At 39.2% G+C, this 22165-nt stretch overlaps 3 protein-coding genes across 7 annotated transcripts in view; all 3 read right to left on the bottom strand.

Annotated features, from left to right (window-relative positions):
- The window catches only part of si:dkey-34e4.1 (carboxyl-terminal PDZ ligand of neuronal nitric oxide synthase protein), a 48730-nt gene extending 40593 nt beyond the window's left edge, over window positions 1–8137 (bottom strand). For 2 of the 4 annotated variants that reach the window (XR_009233950.1, XM_058618059.1), the window contains exons 1-2: window positions 7646–8137; window positions 5995–6066 (exon numbers count right to left, since the gene is read on the bottom strand). Coding sequence is in view for 3 of the 4 variants with exons in the window: in XM_058618059.1 (XP_058474042.1) it covers window positions 5995–6066; window positions 7646–7750 (177 nt within the window). In the remaining variant the exon portion in view is untranslated. Of the gene's footprint in view, window positions 1–5994; window positions 6067–7315; window positions 7335–7480; window positions 7559–7645 lie in introns of those variants that run through there. The other 2 variants (XM_058618060.1, XM_058618061.1) reach the window with 2 other exon arrangements.
- Window positions 8138–10094: 1957 nt separating this feature from the next.
- Window positions 10095–16494, bottom strand: cacfd1 (calcium channel flower domain containing 1). The gene is made up of 5 exons (XM_058618089.1): window positions 15943–16494; window positions 14521–14593; window positions 13532–13657; window positions 12881–12988; window positions 10095–12329 (listed from the first exon to the last, which is right to left on the bottom strand). Exons 1-5 carry the CDS (start codon window positions 16049–16051, stop codon window positions 12239–12241), a joined length of 507 nt encoding a protein of 168 aa, XP_058474072.1. The 5' UTR covers window positions 16052–16494; the 3' UTR covers window positions 10095–12238.
- Window positions 16495–17130: 636 nt separating this feature from the next.
- ptcd2 (pentatricopeptide repeat domain 2) lies at window positions 17131–20142 on the bottom strand. 2 transcript variants are annotated; one of them, XM_058617506.1, is made up of 10 exons: window positions 20032–20142; window positions 19222–19314; window positions 18995–19124; window positions 18726–18843; window positions 18545–18623; window positions 18365–18456; window positions 18173–18283; window positions 17997–18071; window positions 17796–17909; window positions 17131–17564 (listed from the first exon to the last, which is right to left on the bottom strand). In XM_058617506.1, the coding sequence occupies exons 1-10, from the start codon at window positions 20138–20140 to the stop codon at window positions 17343–17345; spliced, it is 1143 nt and encodes a 380-aa protein (XP_058473489.1). In that variant the 5' UTR covers window positions 20141–20142; the 3' UTR covers window positions 17131–17342. The 2 variants fall into 2 exon arrangements, with proteins under 2 accessions (XP_058473489.1, XP_058473490.1); XM_058617507.1 differs by having other exon boundaries at window positions 17799–17909.
- Window positions 20143–22165: the final 2023 nt, after the last annotated feature.

Below are 22165 nucleotides of genomic sequence, written 5' to 3'. Positions count from 1 at the left end.
ATACTGCACGTGATGTCTCTAATCTGTGTTTGTGTGTTGTGCAGCCTTCGGGCATGGATAAGCATTTGTGTTGGCAGAAAAATAATAATCTGACACTAGAGGATTTAATGAAATAAAGAGGAAAGGAGAAATAGAGACAACAAAAGTGAGTGAAAGATTGACATTGCTCTGTTTCTCTGGTAGGTGCCGTGGGACTGCTGCTATAGCTTGAGTGACAGGTGGCCACATGAGCATAAGGCAGAGAAGCAAAAGGTTCAGTAATGAACACACACACACACGCTTTGGAAACTTCATGCCTGATGATTTGGCAGTTGTAAACAACTCATTTTTTGACACAAACACTTCAGTTTCCTTATTTAATCACTAACAGTTATGTAACTTCCATTGAAGCACTGTGCCTCTCTGCAGTTGGAGTCTCAAGAAGGTAAGGCCTGATTTACATAGAAAGACTGAGGGCTATTTCCACAGCAGGAACTCCAGGCAGATGTGGCAGGGGGTTCAGATCATCACCAGCTATACCTCCAGCAGACGCAGGTACATCACATGCACCAGCTATAGGTTAGTGAACCCTAAGAAAGCTGCTGACCTAAGGAACCTGGTGACATCTGTGAACGTGTGCCACTAGGCTGAGCAGACAAGGTGGCTGGGGTCTTCACCAATATCATCAACGTTAGCCGCTAGCCTAGTTTACCAGATGACACTATGGAAGGATGACTCCAAAACTACCACCAAGAGGATACTCATAGACTTCAAGAAGAAGAAAACAGACATTCAGGCCATTTTCATCAGTGGGCAATGTGTGGAGAGGGACATGACCTGGAGCACTAATACCACACAGGTAATTAAGAAGGCACAGCAGAGACTCTGCCTCCTGAGGCTCATCGGGTAAAACCATCTCACACAGACAATGCTTGTGGCCCTTTATATTACCATATTACATCTATGTGTGGTTTGCCAGCTGCACATCAGCAGAAAGGGACAGTGCTCCACACAGGGTTATCACCACTTCCCCAGAAGATCATTGGATGCTCTCCCTGCTCCCTGGAAGAGCTTTACATTTCCTGCTGTCTTAAAAGACCCCAGGACATATTTAAAGACCCATCCCCCTTAGGTAGGTGGTGTTTTGGTGACAGAAAATACACAGTGGAGACCAGTCCAAGGTAGCCAACGAGCCATGTATAAAGAGTATGAACTGAATGATTGATTGAGTTGAAATGTAAGCACACAAAGCTAAATTCTGTTGCCCTCTCTCAAAGGTTCAGGTGCCCCTACATCACTCTCACCAGCCAAATATCTGCTCCTGCCCAAATTTTGACAGTTCAGTGGGCTGAGAGACTCAGACTCAATAGACCATACAATGACAGGAATCCCCTCGCCCCAAAAACATTTGCTTCTCCGGGGTGTAAGTTAAAGTTTGTTTATCTGCAACATGGCAAACAGAGATTTCACAAAGTATTCCAGAAAGACACTGGGGGGGGAAATGCAGAGAGAGAAAGGAGCGATGCAATTTCCTGGGATACTCTTGGAGGGATGTGAGGGAGGCTTACAATCCCATTAGAGACTATCAAAATTCAAAGGAAAGCATGCATAGCATGCCCTCAGCCTAAAAATCTATTCCTGTCAGTGTTAAGTAGACAGCAAGAGATGGGCTGAATCGAGACAGGGGCTATTTTGGTAGGAGGAGAGTGCGGTGGAAGGAGTAGGACTGCGAATAGGGGAATAAGAGGAGGGGGTAAGAGACACAGAGGAGGAGGAAAGAATAGCCTTTAACTTGTTTTCTTTTGTACGGTGGCGTCCTATAAATAGTGCTTTACTTGTTCCCCAAGGAAATTCCAGTCTTTAGAATGGATGACGACACCACATCTTTCCATATGTAGGCAAGAACTCCGGCCTTTGTCATTTGGCCTTGTTAATCGATTGAGGAGGCTGTTAAAACACAAAGGGACTTGCAATTATAGAGTACTGGAGCACACACACACACACACACACACACACACACACCACCGAGATGGTTTCAATTCTGGTCAAACTGAATGAAACAACTTCTACTCAACCAACACAGTAGGACCAGTCAGCCATAATCGGAAAAGGTTGAACAAAAAAACGACTCTGAAAAGATCCACAGGATACAAAATTGTGTCTTTTTACTCTCTCACTGTGGGAATGGCAGGTGTGTGTGTGTGTGTTTGTAAAAAGCTGAGGCATAGTACCCCTGCTCTTGTCAAAGCCAGATTTACAGTTTACTCACAGATGATCAGGCTGTGTTGCCCCGCTCTCCCTTTATGTTTGCTCCTATTTTCTCACATCGACTGAGACTAAAAAGATTAGCCGTGGGAGATGAAATGACTATAGCTCCGCCAGCCACCGAGCAACCCATCTTGATTCAAGGATTTCCTCCCACTGCAGTCTCTCTTGCATTGCCATCAGTTCCTGCCTCACTCTCTTTAATCACACTCAACTCCACAGAGTCTCTGCACAGTCCCTCAGCTAAAGGACTGCGCTTTTAAATTAAAGACAAGGGCTTTGCTTTTGTGAAAAGAGATGAGGGCACAGTCGGGGAGGCCAGCCAAGATTCATGTACACGAAGTTAATTTGACTTGACTACCAATCACAAGTATACACATATACCCCACAACACAGAATGAGAGGGTTAATGCTACAGGTTACAGTTCTGTATTGCTGTGTTATAGATTTAAAACACGAGTATGAGATCAAAACATTAACTTTTATACTCTAACGCAGTGGTCACCAACGTGGTGCCCGCGGGCTCATTTCACTTCACCTCACTTGTATGTATCCATATGATCACTGAGTAAAATGTCCTTGATATTGTTTATAAAAACTGTGATAATCATTAGGAGTAAGCACTGGAATTAATGTGTATGCAATTGAATGCATAATATTTATCATTTAAATGGTAAACTGCATAAAATATTAATATGGTAGCCCTCCATATTATTCTCTAACCTTCAGGTAGCTCTCGGTCTCAAAAAGGTTGGTGACCCCTGCTCTAACGGAAGGTTGAGAACTTGAAATGTCCAGTTTTGGTGAAATCTTTTGCCAGAAATGAAAGATAACACAATTATACATCATATTTTGTATACAATCATCTGATTGTATGAATTACTGTTTTTCATTACCCCAGAATAAGCCTATTATATTCATATCAGGAGGTAGGACAGCTGCCACTTCGGACCGACCATGTTTTTACAATAGCCCAGAATGGACAAACTAAACATAATTTGAGGTTTCCTGCCAACTGAAGGCTACTTAGGATCTAAAACACACACGGAAGGGTAAGAAGTAAGAGCAGCACTAAAGCGTCTTCCACACACAGGTTGAGACGGATAAAAGTGTGCTCTTAAGAGTCCGTCAACACGTTTTACTAAGATCTACTCGGATCCCCTGCACTTCATCACGACTGTACTCGATCCTCGTCATAAAGATCATTACTTGGATGTGGAGATACAGCAGTGTTCGATCCAGGCTGCATTTGATACGGAGAGTCCACTTGGAGACGGAGAAGCGCACAGCAGAAAAAAAAAGGCCCTTCAGTCTGCACCAGATGAGGGGCATGCACTCTCGTTGTCTGATATATTCGATGAGATCCTCCTAAATATTTTCATAGATTCTAAATTGATTTAGCCATAACAACAAAATTAGTTCAGTTTCGGCCAACAATTTTCATTTCGGTGCATCCCTAGAAGCTGGTGAATGAGCACTGTATAGTCTTACTTTAAAAAGGGTCCAGTTGCAAAGATAACATGACACATCACAAACTAAGCCAGAGTGTCATGCAACAGTCACTGTAATAACACAACGCTATAAATAGAAACATCTCTCCAGTCACTGTCAGCAGAGATTACATTAAACACGTGACAAATTAATAAATCAGAGGTTGTTTTTTTATAGATCGGTGTTTCCTTCCAGTTTTCCCCCTTTACATTATTCACTGGAGAGTCTAGAAAAAAAAGCTTTTGTTCATTACTCATTCAAAGACAAAGATATTCTATACAATAAGCTGAGAGTTACAACCTTTATACTCCAACTCATTCATTATTGATGCTGTGCTCTCTTTGGACCTCAAGGGAACTCAACGCACAGAGAAACATATGAACTCAGCAACCCAACAGGTATTCATCCACATGTGAGGAAACACTCAGACATAAATAATAAGGAACATCATATACTGATTCAATGTAAAAACAACAGGCTATTTCCTCAGAGTGGTGATGTTGTTCCTGCACCACTGAAAAGCATCTTGCCTGCTTGTGTTTTATCCTCTGCCTCCGCCTGCAGTGTTATCACACTCACTTTACAACCTTATTGAGCTGTCAGGTTGGGAATCACTATCTGCCCATTCACGCAGATACAAGGACACATTAACAGTCCAGCTTTTCTAGATGTGTGCAGTTTGCATTAAACATCTATCTCCTAACACTGGAATTCCCCCTAATTTGCAATCTTTCACAGTTAAAGCAGCACAACAGTTACCTGCTGTTTAGCACTAACAGAGGAAGAGTAACAGGGAAGGATTTCCCCCAAAATGATAAAAAAAAATAAAAGATCTCAGAACTCATACATTTTTCAGAGGATAAATTCACATTATGGCTTCTCAGTGGCTCCAAAAGTCACACATTGCTCCTGTGCCTATCCACTCAGCCGGGGATAAGAGTCTTGTCGTGTGTGTGAACCAAGCTCTTAAGATTACAGAACCAGTGCAGCTGTCTGATATGACTCTGTGAGGAAAAGGCTGATCTACTGGGACACCAAGAGGGGAAGAAACTATGTCAGGATCCCCATAGAAATACCAGTTATTATGAGGGGAAAACACCACCTATGATGTGAAAAACTGCAAAAGAGAAACAAAGTGAAGCTCATGGGGACAAAGATTTGCTGAATTCTAATAAACAATCAGGGCATTCCCAACACACACTGTCTCATACATGTTTAGCGAGGAAAGGCACAGGACACGTCTTTCTGATTTTTGTTTTCATCGGTGGTGTGTAATCTGTTGTCCAGCCAGAACATGCATCACTAGACCAATTTCATGTGACACATGCTGCACTATTTGTATCGTGAGTGATTATTGTGTTACTGTAAACACACAGTTTCCATCATCCATCATCGAACCATCAGCACAGTACCGAAGATGAATGTGTGTATACTTTTACTTCTTTAGGACCTTCTCTGGCATAAACACTGTCTTTGCCAGGACAAGTAGTCCACATGGACACCAAAACCTGGTTCTAATGGCGCAGAACGTAATTCCTGAGGAAATTGTTAAGTTAAGCACTGACTGTTTTTTTTCCAAATGAATGGAATTGGGGTTAGCTGTGCACACCTGCATGTGTTTTCTTGTATTTGTGGCTTTGCGAGGGCCAAAAATTGTAAAAACCATACAAAGTGAGGACATTTCGGCTGGTCCTTACTTCTTTAACCCTTCTGTGACCATCCTGTCGTCCCAGACAGCATTTGGCATGTGTACTTCTCATTACCTTAACTCCTAGACTGTTTGTGATATCTAGAAAATTCAAAAACTATGGACTGGACAATCGGACAAGATTCACGATTCACCAGCGTGTCACACATTTGTGATGTCAGCTTCTCAGTATCTTACTCCTAAAAGGTTGAATAACTGCCAGATAATGAAAGTGAAAGTTGTCTTTGAAAAAGGGAGCAGAAACACTCACTCATTGAACATCTTTTGACAATTCTTAATCCAAAAAAAAAACTAAATAAATCCAGGTGGCCTGAATATCATGATGGTCATAAGAGGGTTAAAGGGATTGTTGGGGGTTAAGACCTGGTTTTGGAGTTAGAATTGGGTTTAGGTTAGGGTTAGGCATAAAGGTGTGATGGTTAAGATTTGGGTAAGGGGCTAGAGAATGCATTATGTCTATGTGGGTCCTCACTATGAATGAAGCCCAAACATATGTGTGTGTGTGTGTGTGTGTGTGCATTCACACCCTCGACATATTTCTTTCATCTTACCCTGATTCTCCTCATGGCTGCCACGATCTCCATCCGACTGTTGGGCCTCGGCACGTCAAGACTCCCCACGTACTGTGGTAAATAAATAAAAAATCAGAAACATGGTGTTGTTGTTGTTGGTTTTTTCCAAAACACATTATTCCATAATCACGTGACATACTCAGTTATAATGTCAGTTAAATTAATCCTTACTGACACAACTGAATTACTCCACTACTCTTCCAAAGCATCGTGATCGATCACTGCCACTGAATGTGCAGATTCTCCCGCAACATTTACATTCACTATCGAGCCACTAAATAAACAGTCAGACTGCAGGAGTGCGAGAATTAAGCTGCAATAAATTTAACTGTAGATGCTCAGTCAGACAAAATAAACTACATGATCTGTAAATTTGAAGGCGACTTGCACTTCTCTGTTTGCGAACAAGTGTGAAACTTGCAGTGTCTTATTAATAAGCTGTTTGTGGCCTGTATATAATTAAAAACTTGCTGGCAATGCACACTTGAATACCATGTGTGCTTTGGATTGACAAACTACAATGCAATTTCCAAGTATTTGACGAAGACCAAGGAAAAGATATGCCGGTAAATAAGCAGACATAATAGAATAAAGAATAAAAACGCAAGCAGTAATGTGACTGAACTTTGGACTCTCTTTCTACCACTGCGTTTCCTAACATGAATTGAATGGTATAAAGTCACAAAATGATGTGTATGGATCAGAGATGTCAAATTTTCTAATCTAATTTAGAAAATTAACCTGCAAATACCCAGATTACCATTTTATAATTTGAGTGAAAGCTTTTTTTTTCTTCTAATTCTATTTCTGTGTTTCACTTTCAGATTTGGAAAATGTGAAAAAGAAGGGTAAAGTGTAGCTGCAGGGAAATACATTCAGAACAATAATAAAAGGCAATTTAGTTTTCCAAACTGAAATAAAACATGTGGTCAGTATATATCAATGTAACATTTAAATATATCAGACACACACTTTTTGAGGGAGAAGACATGCAGTGGTTTGAAATGTTGAAAGATGTCATGTTTTACATTTATACTGTAAAACATCGCCCAAATGATTCAATTCAGGGTAAGACTAGACAATATGGCCAAAAGGGCTCTTGCAATAAAGACTTTCAAATCACTTAATATTGATAATTATCATGATAAACATCATTACATTCTTTTTTCTCTCCTGGATGAAAGTTAAATAAACCAACTACTTGTGTTTTTAAACTTGTGTTTAAAACAAAAAAGATTGTTTGAGCACTGCACAAACATTCTAATGATATATAGATCATATTTCAGTTAAATAAAGTTACCTGCAGTTACTTGATCAGTTGCCCAGACTTAATAATTCAGTGTTTTAGGGAGAAAATGAACAAATTAACTCAGTTTAGTTCATGTTTGCGAATCAAAACAAGAAAACGTGTAAATATTGCCTTTGTATATGCGTAAATTCTCTGTATTTGGTAAATAAACTACACCTCTGAGAGACGCCATACGGTGCCATGTGTTCAAACTTCATGGAGGAAGAGGAAGAGGAGGAGGAGGAGAGTGCACCTGACACTGTGGCTCCAAAACATCACACACGCTCGGACTGAATGATTTTGAAATACTACGAAGGAAGAAGGAACCGTTGTTGCTGTCACCTTGGCTTGGAAACTAATCCCGTGCTGATAAGCCTCCTCGTTGTGCAGCGGCAGCCTCGAGTCCGCCACATCGTCCACCAGGTTGTACCTGTTCCTCGCAGGCATCGCGGGCTCCCACGAAAAGATCCCGACACGACGAAACACAACTCAACAAGTCAACGTGGAAATGTCGAGGGCTTCAGGAAACATCCCGCGTTTATGTGTGCGTGTGTGTGTGTGTGTGTGTGTGTGCTCTAGCATTCAGCTCCCTGTGGAAACGCAGCCCATTGTTGTTGCTTTTGAAATTCAAGAGTCCCGTCCTCAGGGGGGACACATTTGGACGCCCTCTGTCCCTGAGACAATCAATAAATGTCCTCAGTTCAGCAAATCAACGCAGCTCAAGTCAGAAGCGGGAAATAAATCCAACAGCGTGTCTGTGTGTGTGTCTGTCTGTCTGTCTGTCTGCAGGTGGTGTTGTCTGCTTGCTTTTTTGAACATCGTCCTGTTGGTGGTGGCAACGCTGCTCTCTCTCCCTCCCTCTCTCCCTCCCTCTCTTTCTTAAAGCACAAAGCTCTCGCTCTCTCTCATTAGAGCAAAGTTCCCTGACATGACGCAATACAACCCTGATCGGGAAGGAAACTCCTCTGGAATTACACACTATTTATCTGTGGCACACACAGAGGGAGAAGTTCTGAACTTTAATAATAAAACAAGGTTCTACAAAGCAAAACACATTTATTGAAAGTCATATAACCTGTTTTTATTGTATTCTTATTAATACACAGCGACAGTACTACTGCTCATACATTGAAACATGCATTCTCATCCATTGATGTTAATATAATATCACAATGTTAATGAAACACTTTAAAGCTGCAGTGTGTAACTTTTGGTGATTGTTGTTGATGTTATTATTCTGCCTCTGTTTGTTCTTTGCAAACAGAAACAGTCTTTACATGCATGCATGCATGTTAATAGTCAGCCTAGGACAGCGATTTGGTTTCCTTAATGTCATGTAAACAAATCGATCAAGTCTTAGTCGGACTAACATACTCGGATAATTCGATTCATAGTCTGATTACTCCTGCATGTATACACTTAGTCGGACTGGAGTCAGACTTGGTGTTCTGTGCATGCACCAACATTTCCTCCCCGGTCTTTGACCCGGAAGTAGAAGGAGACAACGTATAAACTGTATGACAGGTGCGAAACATACAGAACCACAGCACGATCCATCTTGCCGTTCACTGCAAGTCTGATTATCTGTCTTAGTCGGACTACGGCCTTAGCTCGATTAAACTGTGCATGTAAACGCACTGACTGAGATATTATTTGTATGCTGTGTCCTTCTGAATCCTGAATATAAGCAAAACTATCAGACCCGACTGAGGGACTGTTTGTGTGTATACAGCAGCAGCACAGAGGCAATGAGAGTCTATCCCGTGAAACTGCTGACCGACTGGGTGTTTTTAAAGTAGAATTCACCTTTGAAACTGTGGGCACTTCTTTGTGTTGTGAGTCATGTGGAGCTGATAGGCTTAATCTGCATTGTGTGTCAATGGTTCTCTCATTTACATCATTTTATTAATTGCAGGACTCTTATGTGGACTCTTATGGTTATGGCCAAAGACATGTTTTCTCAACACTGAAAACTTCTTATCATAACTTCAGTCCAGAATCAGGATGGCAATCAATGGTAAAGTTCACCACATAAACCTTATTTGTTCTTCCATCCATCCATCTTCTACCACTTAATCCTCCACATGAGGGTCGCAGGGGGATGCTGGTGCCAATCCCAGCTGACAAAGGGTGAAAGGCGGGGTACCTTATTTATTCAAAAAGGGGGAAAATGTCATTCAAGGCTTTATGGTGAGTTTGATTTACACCACCTTTCATCATTAAAGAGACTGAACTGGAAATGGCTATACTTTAATTGTCAGCCTTTATCAAACATCCACCTCATTCCCTCTTTGTAATAGTACAAATAACAGTACATTAATTAATCCACTGAATGGTTTAAAACATATTACAAGATTGTGTCACAGTGCCCCCTGCTGGTTTCTCACTAGTTCTAATATATGTATGAATCCTGAAGGATTTTTACTACAAGAGCCCAGTTACATTTTCAGGTGCCATTCATGCAAAAAAAACAACAACAATTGTTTCATGGATGACTTTTCTCCGAGGCAGCTTCAGCTTACTTGTAGAGGCTACAAAATCCACTTTGATATGCAAGCTTTTTAAGCATCAAAAGACAGAAAAAAAGAATTCACAGTTGTGTTTTTTCAGCCTTGTTATTAAATGGAGTAATATATGCAGAGTAAAGTCGTCATCCATCTGTCGAAGGGCACATTTTCTCAAATTCAAGATATACCTTACACGACTGAAGTAAATGTAATGTAAATGTGGAAAACTGAAACCACGCACTGTACATATTCGTAAAACCAAAGCACAAGAAGTAACACAATGCTAGTAGTAGCAGATTTGTTTAATTCACCAATTCATATCAGGAGGATGATTCACGTCAGAACACACATTATACACATAACCCTCACAGCAGAAGACACACCTGCACATGAACATCAACAATTTTTAAGCACATCACTGCAGTTAAATTAAAACCAAACAGGTGGATGGACAAAAAGAAACAAGTGTTTTGACATCTTGTGTTACAATCGTGTGTGTGAGGGTGTCAGACTGTAGCATATTGCTGGCTTTGACTTAGTGTTTAACCTTTTGTGAGCACTGGTTGTGAATGTTTAAATGCTTTATAAATGTTTTTCCATTGGCTCAGAGAGTCATGCTGATTAACAGAAAACATACACCACTGTATTAACTGTATCTGAGTATTGTGCATCGTCAAGTATGACACCTGAGAGCTGGTGGGTGCTGTGTGAACAATCCACCCCGTCACTGACCAGCCAGTAACAGACGTAAGTTAGGAACAGCTGTAAGAGGTACGTGTAAAGAATTATTACACCAAAGCATCCTTTTCACCCACAATACAACAGAGGCAAGGCAACAAAACAACACTAAACACAAACCGTTTACTGCAAACCACCGCTCACCTCATTTGAATGACAAAGGCAAGCTGTGGCTCTGATGATTGTGTGGGATACAGACCAATTAGTCCCTGAATCAACTCACTTCCCCTCATTAAAATCGAATGAATTTTGGTAGAGCAATGTACCAATTAAGACTCAAAATAAACACAAAAAAATACATATTTTAAAATGAAAAAAAAAAAAAAGTACCAACACATTTTAAATAGGACAGTAGATAAAGTAAGCGCACTTTCCAGTTCTCCCAGTACACAACGCACCACAAATCTGCAGCCATAACTCTACCAGCTGCTCCAACATGAGCAACCGTACGTAAACAAGCAGACCCATGCACTGAAAGCTTTTAAAGAAATCCCCAATTTATCAATGACGACAAATGTTCAGTCCAGTAGCGCTTCAACCAAATACAAATAAAACAAAATGACTTTTTTCTTTTCTTTTTTTTAAATCTTTGGGTATTTCTGATACATTCTCTCATGCTAAAAACATCCCTAATGCCCATAAATGTTCATGAACACATTCAGGCTGCTGTTCAGAGTTGTATGCAATGGGTGTAATAATAAAACAAAACAGTTTGTATTTGTTCTTAAGACTTGTTGCATCTAGATGTATCTCTTAGGCACATAGCCTGAGGGTTTTCCAGTCGAATAACACATCTCTAAGTGTGAATCAGTTTAATGAATCAAAGGAAATTCCTAAAATCAAAAGCCTCATCTACTAAAAGTCACTTGTACACAACTGGAAACCTGGTAAGTTTTCGTCACATTAATAATAGTTAAAACAAATACACACTCAGTTCAAATGGCTCTTGATTTGTATGCAGTTAAAAAAAAGAAACTGTCAGCCGCACATATAAATGTAACATTTCTCATAGCTGTTTCCACCATGACCTCAATTGACTTGAATAGATTTATTTTTCTGTTTGGCTGCTTCCACTGTGCTGTAAACACAAGAATTCAAGAGTGGGTTTGTGTGCAATAGTTTAAGGTTTAAAACAAACTGAAAAGCTGGCATCAAATTCAATATTTTAGGTGTGGCGACGCTTAAATCTGAACCACATGATTTATTATTTGAATCTCCCTTCTACCTGCCAAGTCATACAACTCTGAATCACAGCCTCACAGTCGCCATGACTCACCTGAAGTTAATCATCTACATTTTAAAAAAGAAATCACATTGGTTTTTGCTCAGATTTCCTAAAAAGGTTCTGGGGCTACAACCTTTTTTTTCCTGCATTATTGGTTTACGACCAAATGCAGCAACACATAACAAAGGGACTAAATAAATACAAACTCAGTAAAACATTCACAAAATGTAAAATCTAGGATATAAAGTGAAGAAGAGAGTGGATTTTTACCCACCAGGTACCAAATCATGGACTGAAATTTTAATAGTTCAGGGTAACAGGAACACCACAATTTAAATATGAATTCAGTTCCTTTGTTGTAGTGACAGAAATGATAGTGAGAGAAAATGGATGGATGGGTGGAGGGCAGGAACTAAAGAAAAAAACTGAAATACTAGAAATAAGAGAGGGCGGAGTTTGGATGCCTCACTCTGGAGCACCGTTTGCTGTTCCTGCCATTCTCTCTTCATCGCCTTGTTTGTTATGCTGCAGTCTGGCATAAGTCACTGCATCTCCCCTGAGAGAGAAAGAGAGAGAGAGAGAGAGAAAGGGAAGGCGGGATGCGAAGGAGGGATGGTAATTGAGCATAATGAGGAGGGAAAGGTGAGCGGATACAAAGAAATTGCAGGTATGACAGGAGAAGATAGGAATGTTAAACACAATGTTATTTCAAAAGGTGAGTTTGTCAAACATTAATGTGCATTAGTTAAAAAGGCTGATTAAAATTGTTACAACTGTCACACAAAACAAAAATCATATTAGCGGATTATAATGTATTTAATATGGGAGTCTGTTATAATAATTTTAGTGTTATGGGTGAGATATCATAAGATATTTTTAGAGTCAGAGCAATTAAAACGTCAACACATAAAAACGATACTTAAATAATGTAAAATTTGGTTTGGTTTTAAAGTCCTTTGATTTGTATTTATGTATTTTCACATACAAAAATGACACTAATGAACCTATTGTAGTATTCTCTAGAAAAAAGTCTGTTACACAAGTAAAATCAGACAGTCAGTTTGATATACATGATTATAAGTTGACAACAACTACCAAACAGCTTACTTTTTGCCCAAGGAGGCGAGGCCGTACAAAACCCCTGTAGCAAAGGCGATGGCGTTACCAAACAAGGTCGTGAAGGAGAACTTCAAGGCTACGGGAAACAAAGCCAACCTGGAAAACCCAACAAGAGACAAAAACAACAGTGAGATCACAGCAAGTACATGCTGTAGATCAGGGGTGTCAAACTCATTTTTGTTCAGGGGCCACATACAGCACAATTTGATCTCAAGTGGGCCGGACCAGTAAAAATAGTAAAATAATAGCATAATAACTTTGCTTTGTTTTACATTTAATGAAGAATATTTTTTACAAAACAGGAAATTTCTTGAGAAATATAAGCGCAATTTCAACAATATCGTGGCTAAATGTACTATTTACACATTACACTGGATCTAAAAAGGCACAAACATTTAGTCACAGGTATCTGGAAGAGAAAAATATGGTATTTGACATTACGTTTAGATTGTAATCCTAGTGTGAAATTCTAACAAATTCATCCTGCGGGCCGGATTGGACCCTCTGGCGGGCCGGTTCTGGCCCCTGGGCCGTATGTTTGACACGCCTGCTGTTGATAAAACAACCTCATTCCCAAAAGCGTGTCCGACATCTTATGAAATGTTTACAAACATGAGGAAAGTCTCCGATTGTTCTTACCCGCAGTAGAAAAGGGCTTTCTGCCATGGTCTGAGCTTGTCTGCTCGGGCTGCGACTGCATTTGCAAACTCCACAAACTGGCAACAGAAGGGGACTTCACACAGGAAGAGGACAAAGGCAGTCAACCTGGAAACAGGAGTAGAGAAGAGAAACACAGTGTCCTGAATCCACATGTGCATTTTCATCCTTAATTCTGTACAGCTGTGGTGTCAGTGATGGAGATGTGGACGGATCTAAACAGATGTTAAATAGGAGAAACATCATGCTGCCACTGTGATCATTAAATGACTTTGGTTGTATTGTTTATGCTTGTTGTTTGTTGTCAAACAACAACCAAGAACATTTCTATAGTGAAGCCGTATAGTGAATTCAGAGCTACTCATACTCTAATACTCATTTATTTTTATCTGAAATCAGAGGAACTGGATGTTATTAAAAAAATGTAGCTAAGAGGTCCATTATGAGTGGCCATTTCACAGTAAGTCTTCAATAGTAGTTTTGTTCAACTAACAGTCCCTTACAGCAAACATTTAAGTGTTATATATAACAGTGAACAACAGCAAATTGGTTTTCTTTTACATTACAATCTGAAAACCCTTGATTAAAATCAACAATAAATCACTGCAGCCTTTGGCACCAAAATATTCTCTTCGACATTCGAGCAGCACTGTAGCTGTGGCTGCATGGCTACATGAGACTACTGCTGACCGTCCATGAAAGATAATAGTGTACATACAAATAAATAATCAAAATGAAACAAACTGTGTTAAAAAATAATCTAAGTCTAACATATTATTATAATTAATGTGGTAGGTTGACACATGTAACAGAGCAACACAACAAGTCCTGTTCATAGTTTCATAGTCAGGTTTCACTAACCAACCAACACTTTTACTGTATAACCGTATTCTTAAAATGACACAAACAGCGTGACTTCACTTCCTTAATAATGTTGATTATAAAGAATAACAAACAGTAATTTGACTTACACCATCCACACCCCAGCAGCAATGTTTAAAGGGTTCACAGTGACGCAGTTCCACACTCCTGCGATGGCACAGGCTGCAAGATTTGAAGAAAAGACAAATATCAGAACTGCATTCCGGAAAGTATATATCAGTATCACTAACAATGCAGACTGACACTTGACAAAAACAAAAACCTATTTTACACATTACTGTGAAATTATTTAGTTTTAGGAGGTCAGATTTGTCTTTTTGCATTCAATTTTCTGCTCTCATATTTATTCCGTGCACTTGCAAGTGTTTCCTTTAATTTGTTGTGTCACTTTAGATCTTCTCAACATACATATTAATTCATTAAACAAGCACCATCCTCACATGTTAAAACAAGTACTTTTACATTGCGGTCAAAGAGCATGCTATATGTTTATTGGCTCGATGAGATTAACTCCTTTGGTATGATAACACATTTTTCTATATTCAATACCACAAAAGTCTTGGGGTTTGATACCCAGCACAGCTACTGTTTCAAAGGCAAACCACTAAAGCGAGAGATTGGTGATGATAAATATGCCTGAACCATCTACAGTGCCACTAACAGTAGAGGAACTACGCAGTGTATCATGCTCATTGAGACTATCCAGCCTCCTTAATAATACAGAGCCCATTGAATATGCAGTGGCCCAGGTGGTTAATGTGATACGGGCAGCGGTACTCTGGTGTCACTGTGACAGGGGGAGAGGCAGGGTGGCTGCAGTGTTGCAGGAAATCTGCAAACTGATCAGTAAAAATCATCTTTCTCTCTCTCACGCTGGACTCTTCAGGGAAGATGTCACAGTACCTGCTGTGGCCAGTGTGTGTTCATCATATGATACTGTTTTAACGTGGGAATGACAGGCTGTGGTGGCACTACTATTAAACCAGACAAACAGGCGGTGCCCTGTAGCTGCTGCAGTGATGGAGACAATAGGCTGAGGCAAATCTTTTGTTTAGCCTGATTGAGTAGATGAAATGAAGTGCGTACACCATCAAACACATGTTTAAGTGCAAAATGTGATGCTGTCACTCTTGAAAGCTGAAAAGTAGGGCTAAAAAAAGATTGACTAATAGTTATTTATGAACGAATCACTCCTCAACTATTGTGATAGATTAACCAGAGTATGTTTTGTGATTGTGGTTCCTAAAATGTAATTATATGATATTGTTTATTTGGTCCTCTGTGACAGTAGCATGAGCACCCTTTTTGGTTTGAGGACATTTTATGGACAAAACAACAAGAACAATAAACACATTAACTGATTTGTTTAATCCATTAATCAGTTAAGGTCTGATCATAGAAAAGAGCACAAGCCCCACCATCACAGAAACCTGACTCAACAGTTGTATTCACATGTACAGCAAACATTTTTACACAGTTCACATAAGACATCGACTTTAACATCTACTTACATATTCCTCCCAAAACCCCTGCTATTTTGCAGAGCCATCGGTACCACCATGTCATGCCATCATCCTCCGGGGTGGCTTTATTGGTCACTGCAGCCTCTTCAGAGCTCATTGTGTGTGTCTAGCTGTTGGCTAATGTCAGTATTTACAGATGCCAGCCCAAATCCACCCAACAATGGCTTTGTTAAGTTAGCTAGTCTCAACAAACCAACTATTAGTTTCTCACGAACAAGCCTTACAGTAATGTCAACCGCACTAAAAACCCTTAAAGTGTTATTTAAATCAAGTATCTCCTTTGTCTCTTTCTGATATTCCCAGCAGCTTCGCACCGTCAGTCAGCGCCAGCTAACAGGCTAGCTGATGCTAAGAAGCGCCGCGGCATCTGTGCAGCACACCTTTAACAAAACTGTACAATAACTACAGCAAGGCTCGTCTCGCTTCCTGTTAATTAATGACCTCACACTTTTATAAAAGCAATTTGTTTGATCCCCGAGTCTTCTTTATGTCGTTCGCCTCCCTGGCTGCTCGTCAAACATGAGCGGTGCATTGTGGGATAGATTTCATGTGCGTCACGGTTTGTTTACATCAGCAGCAGCTGTGAGGCAGCAGTTACCACATCACAATAGTGTCTTAAATCCCGGAGCTGTCTCACTTTAACCGAGTTTAAAACCATCGATAAGTCAAATAATATAAATTATAATTTATTCTGGTTATTCATTCAAAATGTAAAAACTAAAGCGAAACAATTCATCTTTCGTTAATCTTCAACTACAACAAGTCTTCTGTAGTTCAATTGTACATTTATCCTTTATCTAATGACCCAGTGTAATATTTCTATATGATAACAACCTGGACAAAAGAAAAACTTAACCTTAAAGATAATGTAAGCTGCAACAAAGGGGTATATTGTCATTTCCGATCACAATATCTCACAATTACCCTGCATTTTAAGAGCATAAAAAAATATGTATATATAAATTATTAAATGCAAATGTGACATTAGAATACACTAATTTAACTGATTCCGTTCGTGTTGCAAGTCATGCAAATTAAATGTGTAATTCCAGTTTGAAACATTTGCATTATGTTTTTGAATGTAATTGTAATATTTGAAAGGCACAAAATGAAGGACAATACCATAGAGGTTAAATGATATTCACACACTGAAGTAAAACAAATGACATACTCCCATTATTAAATATCCAACTCAGCTTTAATCACTCATTCACACTTTCATAAACAACATGCTTCCCAAATCACCTGTCATCTGCACAAAATACTTATCAAGAGATGTCTCATTGGCTTGATGGGGACTAAAAAAATCAAACAAACAAGAGGTAGGTAACTGAAGTATTTTAACAAAGTCACAAAGTGACCAGCTTCAACTCTTGAAGCAGTCTTTCTCATTCTGACAGCAAAATCGTATGTAGGGGCCTATGAGTCCTTCGGCTGAACCGCCTTTCCTCCGTTATTGGTGCTGGTTTCCTCTTCCCTGAGGGTGTGTGGCAAAGCATGTGGTCAAGGGTCTGCTGAGTCACCTGACCAGCTTGTTCAAATTGAGCCACTATCCGTTTTACTTCCATCAGATGTGGTCCACCCTCACTCCGCAAACGCAGCAAATCCAGCTATGAAAGAGGTCACAAGAGATTACAGAGTCCACTCTATCACACCAGTTTGTTCATCCCAATTTCTTTTGCCTTATACTTTTGAGTATTATTTCATGACCATTCTGATCAACAAACAAAGTATCATCATTTAAATTACTGCATCTCAGCTATCTCATCATTGCTTGACTTATTGTTGCAAGTATAAGAAGCTTTTGTGTTACTGAGCAAATATTAAGGGATAAAACTTACCACCTCCTGTGAAAATTCAGGTTTCTTGACAAAAGCAGGGCTTCTAGGCAGCAAGGATGCAGTCAGCTTATAAATGGCATCTGGTACTGCTCCTGACATGGTTAGTGTCAAAATCTAAATCACAATAAAACAAACAAAAACATTAATAACTGAACCCTCACAGCAAAACATGGATAACACAGTTATGTGGTGCATTCTTACGTTTAGATTTTGGAATAATCTGTTGTCTGTGCTCATAATTTGTGAAAACAGTGACTTTGCATTGTCGATGTCATTCTAGAACAATAAAGAAAGAGAAAACAGATGATGAATGATGGTGAAACAGTGCTCACAACTTAATGCATGACCAAATGATAACAGAGCATGATATAACTGACCTGCTTGAGTGCTAATGCTATAGCAAAGCCATAAGCTCGTCTGGGGATGGATCCGTTGGTTTGTCCCTCTTCTATTAGAGAAGTGCAGATTCTGTAGGACTCTGTTGTGTTCTAACCAACATAAAAACAGGATATCGGTCAACAATGAACACCTTTTCACTAAAACTTCAAGTCAAATCATTGAAAGGTTACCAGTTTATAGCAGGTGCCAGCTGCCAGTATATGTGTCTCTTTGTTGAATGGTATATTTTGGTTCCTCATGGTTCTTAACACCTCTAGAGCATCTGCAACAGCCAATGATTGCAATATTATACTTATATTGTACCAACAGTAATAATAGAACAAACTCAAGAAGATTCATCTCTCACTTACTTTCATAAGAGCCTTTCATGAATAACATATCTACGGTGATGTTAAAGGATGTTGCATCGTTAAAAAACCCTTTCATTTGCTGTGGAAGAAAATGTCATTATTTGTATTAATTTCTCACAAATTTGACATAATTTAACACACTTTGTCCATAGCCGAAGAAATGGCTGCTGTAATATCTTACCTTATCTGTAAGCGCAGCAAAAGCCATGTCCTCCAAACCCAGCTCATAGCACAGTCTCACAAAGATGGGACCAAATCTGAACTCTCCAAAAGCAAAGTTTTGGTTCTCAGCATGATACCTGTGGGTGTAAAGTAAAAGGATCATGTTTACAGCATTGCGAAACTTGACTTAGTTGAAGACACATATTTTGTTGGTGTGCTGTGGAGAGGTCATAATCCGATTTTCTTCTTTTTATCGTGTGAAAGTCACATGATTATTTGGTACTTTACCTGTGGATGGCATCTCTGGCTATCACCATGTCATCTGCAGACTGGCACAGGTGAAGGAGAAGCTTCAACTCATCTCTCAGTATCAGATCCTTTTTTTGTAGCTTCTCATTGAACAGCTCAACAAAGTTTCCTTTAAAACAAAGACAAAAATAGTACAAAAAAAAAAATTGTATTGTGGCTTCAAACATTTTACTGCAGTTTAGTGATGGTAACAAGAACTATTCCACCTTGTGATCCCGTAGCAAGGTGAGCTACAGCCAGCTTTCTCTGCTGAAAGTCTTGTAGTTTGATAACATCTTCTGACAACAGATGCCTTTTAGCTGCAGAGACAATACATTTTTAGATGCCAGTTATTACACAAATGCAGCTGTTTTGAGGTATTATAAAATGTGGTGGTACAATTCCAGGTCAATTTCATCACGGTCTAGAAAACCACCTGAAATGAATGAAAATCGAGTTATTTTAAGAAAAAGACTCCTGGATATAAGTGTGGATCACTAACAAATGATTGATTTGGCTGGATCTGGCTGTTAGGTCAAATAACACAACATCAATACAAATGGTTTTATTTGATTGATTAGATTAGATTAGTTGTAACTTTATTAATCCCTCGTTTATAATATATTCCAACAAAAATAAAAAAGATCATATATTATTTAGCAGATATATTGAAGGTGTATCTTAATATAGATATATATAACACGTAAGTATATATTAGCAATATTATCTTATATTATGGCAGACATTACATTAAGAGGTGAACATGTGACATAATACACATGTCACACAGCATAGCACTGCATCACAAATAGTTTAAGATGTCAAGGATAAACATAGAAAACCTAACTACAGGCAGGTATACTACACATTATAATGCAATGTGCAGTATATACTCTGTGACTGTAGAGTAGTTTTGTACACATGTAGGTTCGTCACAAGTTGCTAATGTAGCTTCTCCCTGTCTGTAACGCAGTCACTTTAAATAAACATTTGTGTCTCAGACAAGACAACGTGTGAAAGAGTTGCCACCGTTTTACCTCCTTCGCTGCTTTCAATCCATCCTGGCTGTGCGACATTTAAAAAAGCAGCTTTAGAACGTTGGCGTAGTAACAGACGACAACATTTTCCAACTCCCATCAGCGCCATACTTGCCTGTACCATGTCATTGAAAACGAAGGGGAGGTTTTGAAACGTATAAAGTTTTAAAACATGAACGTATGTCTACTATGATCAGCTACAGTTAAAACGAAATTTTGAAATGTACATTTCCATGTACCATTTTAATTGAACCAACACAACATATCTGATTATTAATTATTAAATTTGTGCTACGCTGTTCTCAGTTGGTATCATCCAACATGGCAGCGCCATGGAGGTACCGCAGGTCATTATCAATCTTCAAAATATTAAATTAAAATTACCACATGTTTTTTAATAATTTCCCCTACTTATTCATTTTAATATATTTTTTAAATTTTTTGTCTTCGCCTTAAACATGATTAGCATTTTATTTCTGATCAACACCGCTGGTTTAGAAAAAGGCGTTCATATTGTGACCAGCAGATGGTGCTGTCTCATCGCAGTTTTAACAGGATGAGTTTGGCGCTCACTTGTTTATGACTCATTTCAGTATTGTCTGGCTGAAAAAAAGCCATTTTATTTTACTTCTTTGTATTATTATTATTATTGTATTATCATTATTATTATTATTATTATTATTATTATTACTGACAATGACATTGAAAAAAATCCAGTTTAATAACATTTATGATCATACAGCAGTGAGGTGAGGGGTAGACAAAAATACACCTGTCTTAATAATTTAGTCCCATACGCGACATCCCTCAATGTGGTCATGAAAATGACCAAAACCTCTGTCATGGAGTTATGACTCACTGTTGTTTCACACCAAATCAGTTTAAGCTTTCTGTGTCTAACTGTCAACTAACTGCATAAAATCTTGTGTGTAAAGTGATAATTAAAAGCATTTCTGCCCAAGAATTTGATGCTCATCAGTCAATGTTTTTGGTTCTAATTTCAAGTGGAAAGACATGTAAGCCAACATTTTCATTGAAAGTAAGAGACAGTTCTCAGTGAGAAATACACACTGCCACCAGTTGGTGAACCCAGTGGCCTATAAACCATTATATAATCGAGGACTTGCACCCTCAGAGAAGAGTGCTGCTGCATTTGCTCTTTATACATTCGAAGTTCAACCTTTTACTGGAAAAAACTTTTCAATAGGTTCATAAATACATGTGGGGATCAGGTTCATTATTATTATTTTTGTTCTTTCTGCACCCATGATTTACTACTGGGATGTGAATTATCACCATATCACCTATGTAGACGAATGAACGTGGAAACATAATTGCTAGACATGCAGGCGTCTTGACGAGTAAGGTGTTTATGGCGCTTGTTAAACAAACATCTATCATGGATCGTCTCGCTTGGAGAAAATAGGGCTGGGACAGGGAGGATCCCGACTGTTGCCCTGGCAACTAGATCTCAGCCCATCCAGCTGAGATTGCATGCTCAGCCAATCAGACACGGGTCCTTGGATAATTTATGGTATCCTACACGGTGTTTGTGCCTCTTAGGGTTTCTCTCTTCCTCTGTGCGAGTGAACGTTTACCTATAAAATGCGGTGTTTCCTGCGTACTGTAAAGCACACCTACAGATACAGGTTGAGACTTTAGTGTGTGTTAAGCTGCTGCTGCTCAGATAATGCTGGACTGTTTGTAGTTGGTCTGTTTTTAGCACTCAGACTCTGATTTCCCTTGCCAAACTTAAGCCTTCTTTGATTTGTCCCTGCGTGCCCTTCCTTTTGGTTTTGGAAAGAGCCTGGGGTGTCCCATCATCATAAATGAATGTCCCTGCTGAAACAGTTTTGGCACAGAAAAAAACCAGCTGGTGCTGATTTCTGTGTCAGCCAGTGAGCCACAGTTATAAAAGCACTGTCCTTGAAAGACAATTAAATAGGTTAGCTTCCATCTTTTGCCAGACTTATGACATCCATTTATATGCAGGCCTCTTTACTCAGCGACTGATTTTCCACTAAATCATAAACGTCTGTGCCTCCAAATTGGGTTGGGAAGAGAAGTATGGATGCTCTCTCATTTGCATGACTTGTGTACTGTAAAGTAATATAAAAGCCTTCCACTTACAAGT

This window comes from Solea solea, chromosome 19 (genome assembly GCF_958295425.1).
Source record: "Solea solea chromosome 19, fSolSol10.1, whole genome shotgun sequence".
NCBI lineage: Eukaryota > Metazoa > Chordata > Actinopteri > Pleuronectiformes > Soleidae > Solea > Solea solea.
The sequence above is the reverse complement of the archived record's forward strand: the minus strand, read 5'-3'. Positions and strand labels throughout refer to the sequence as shown.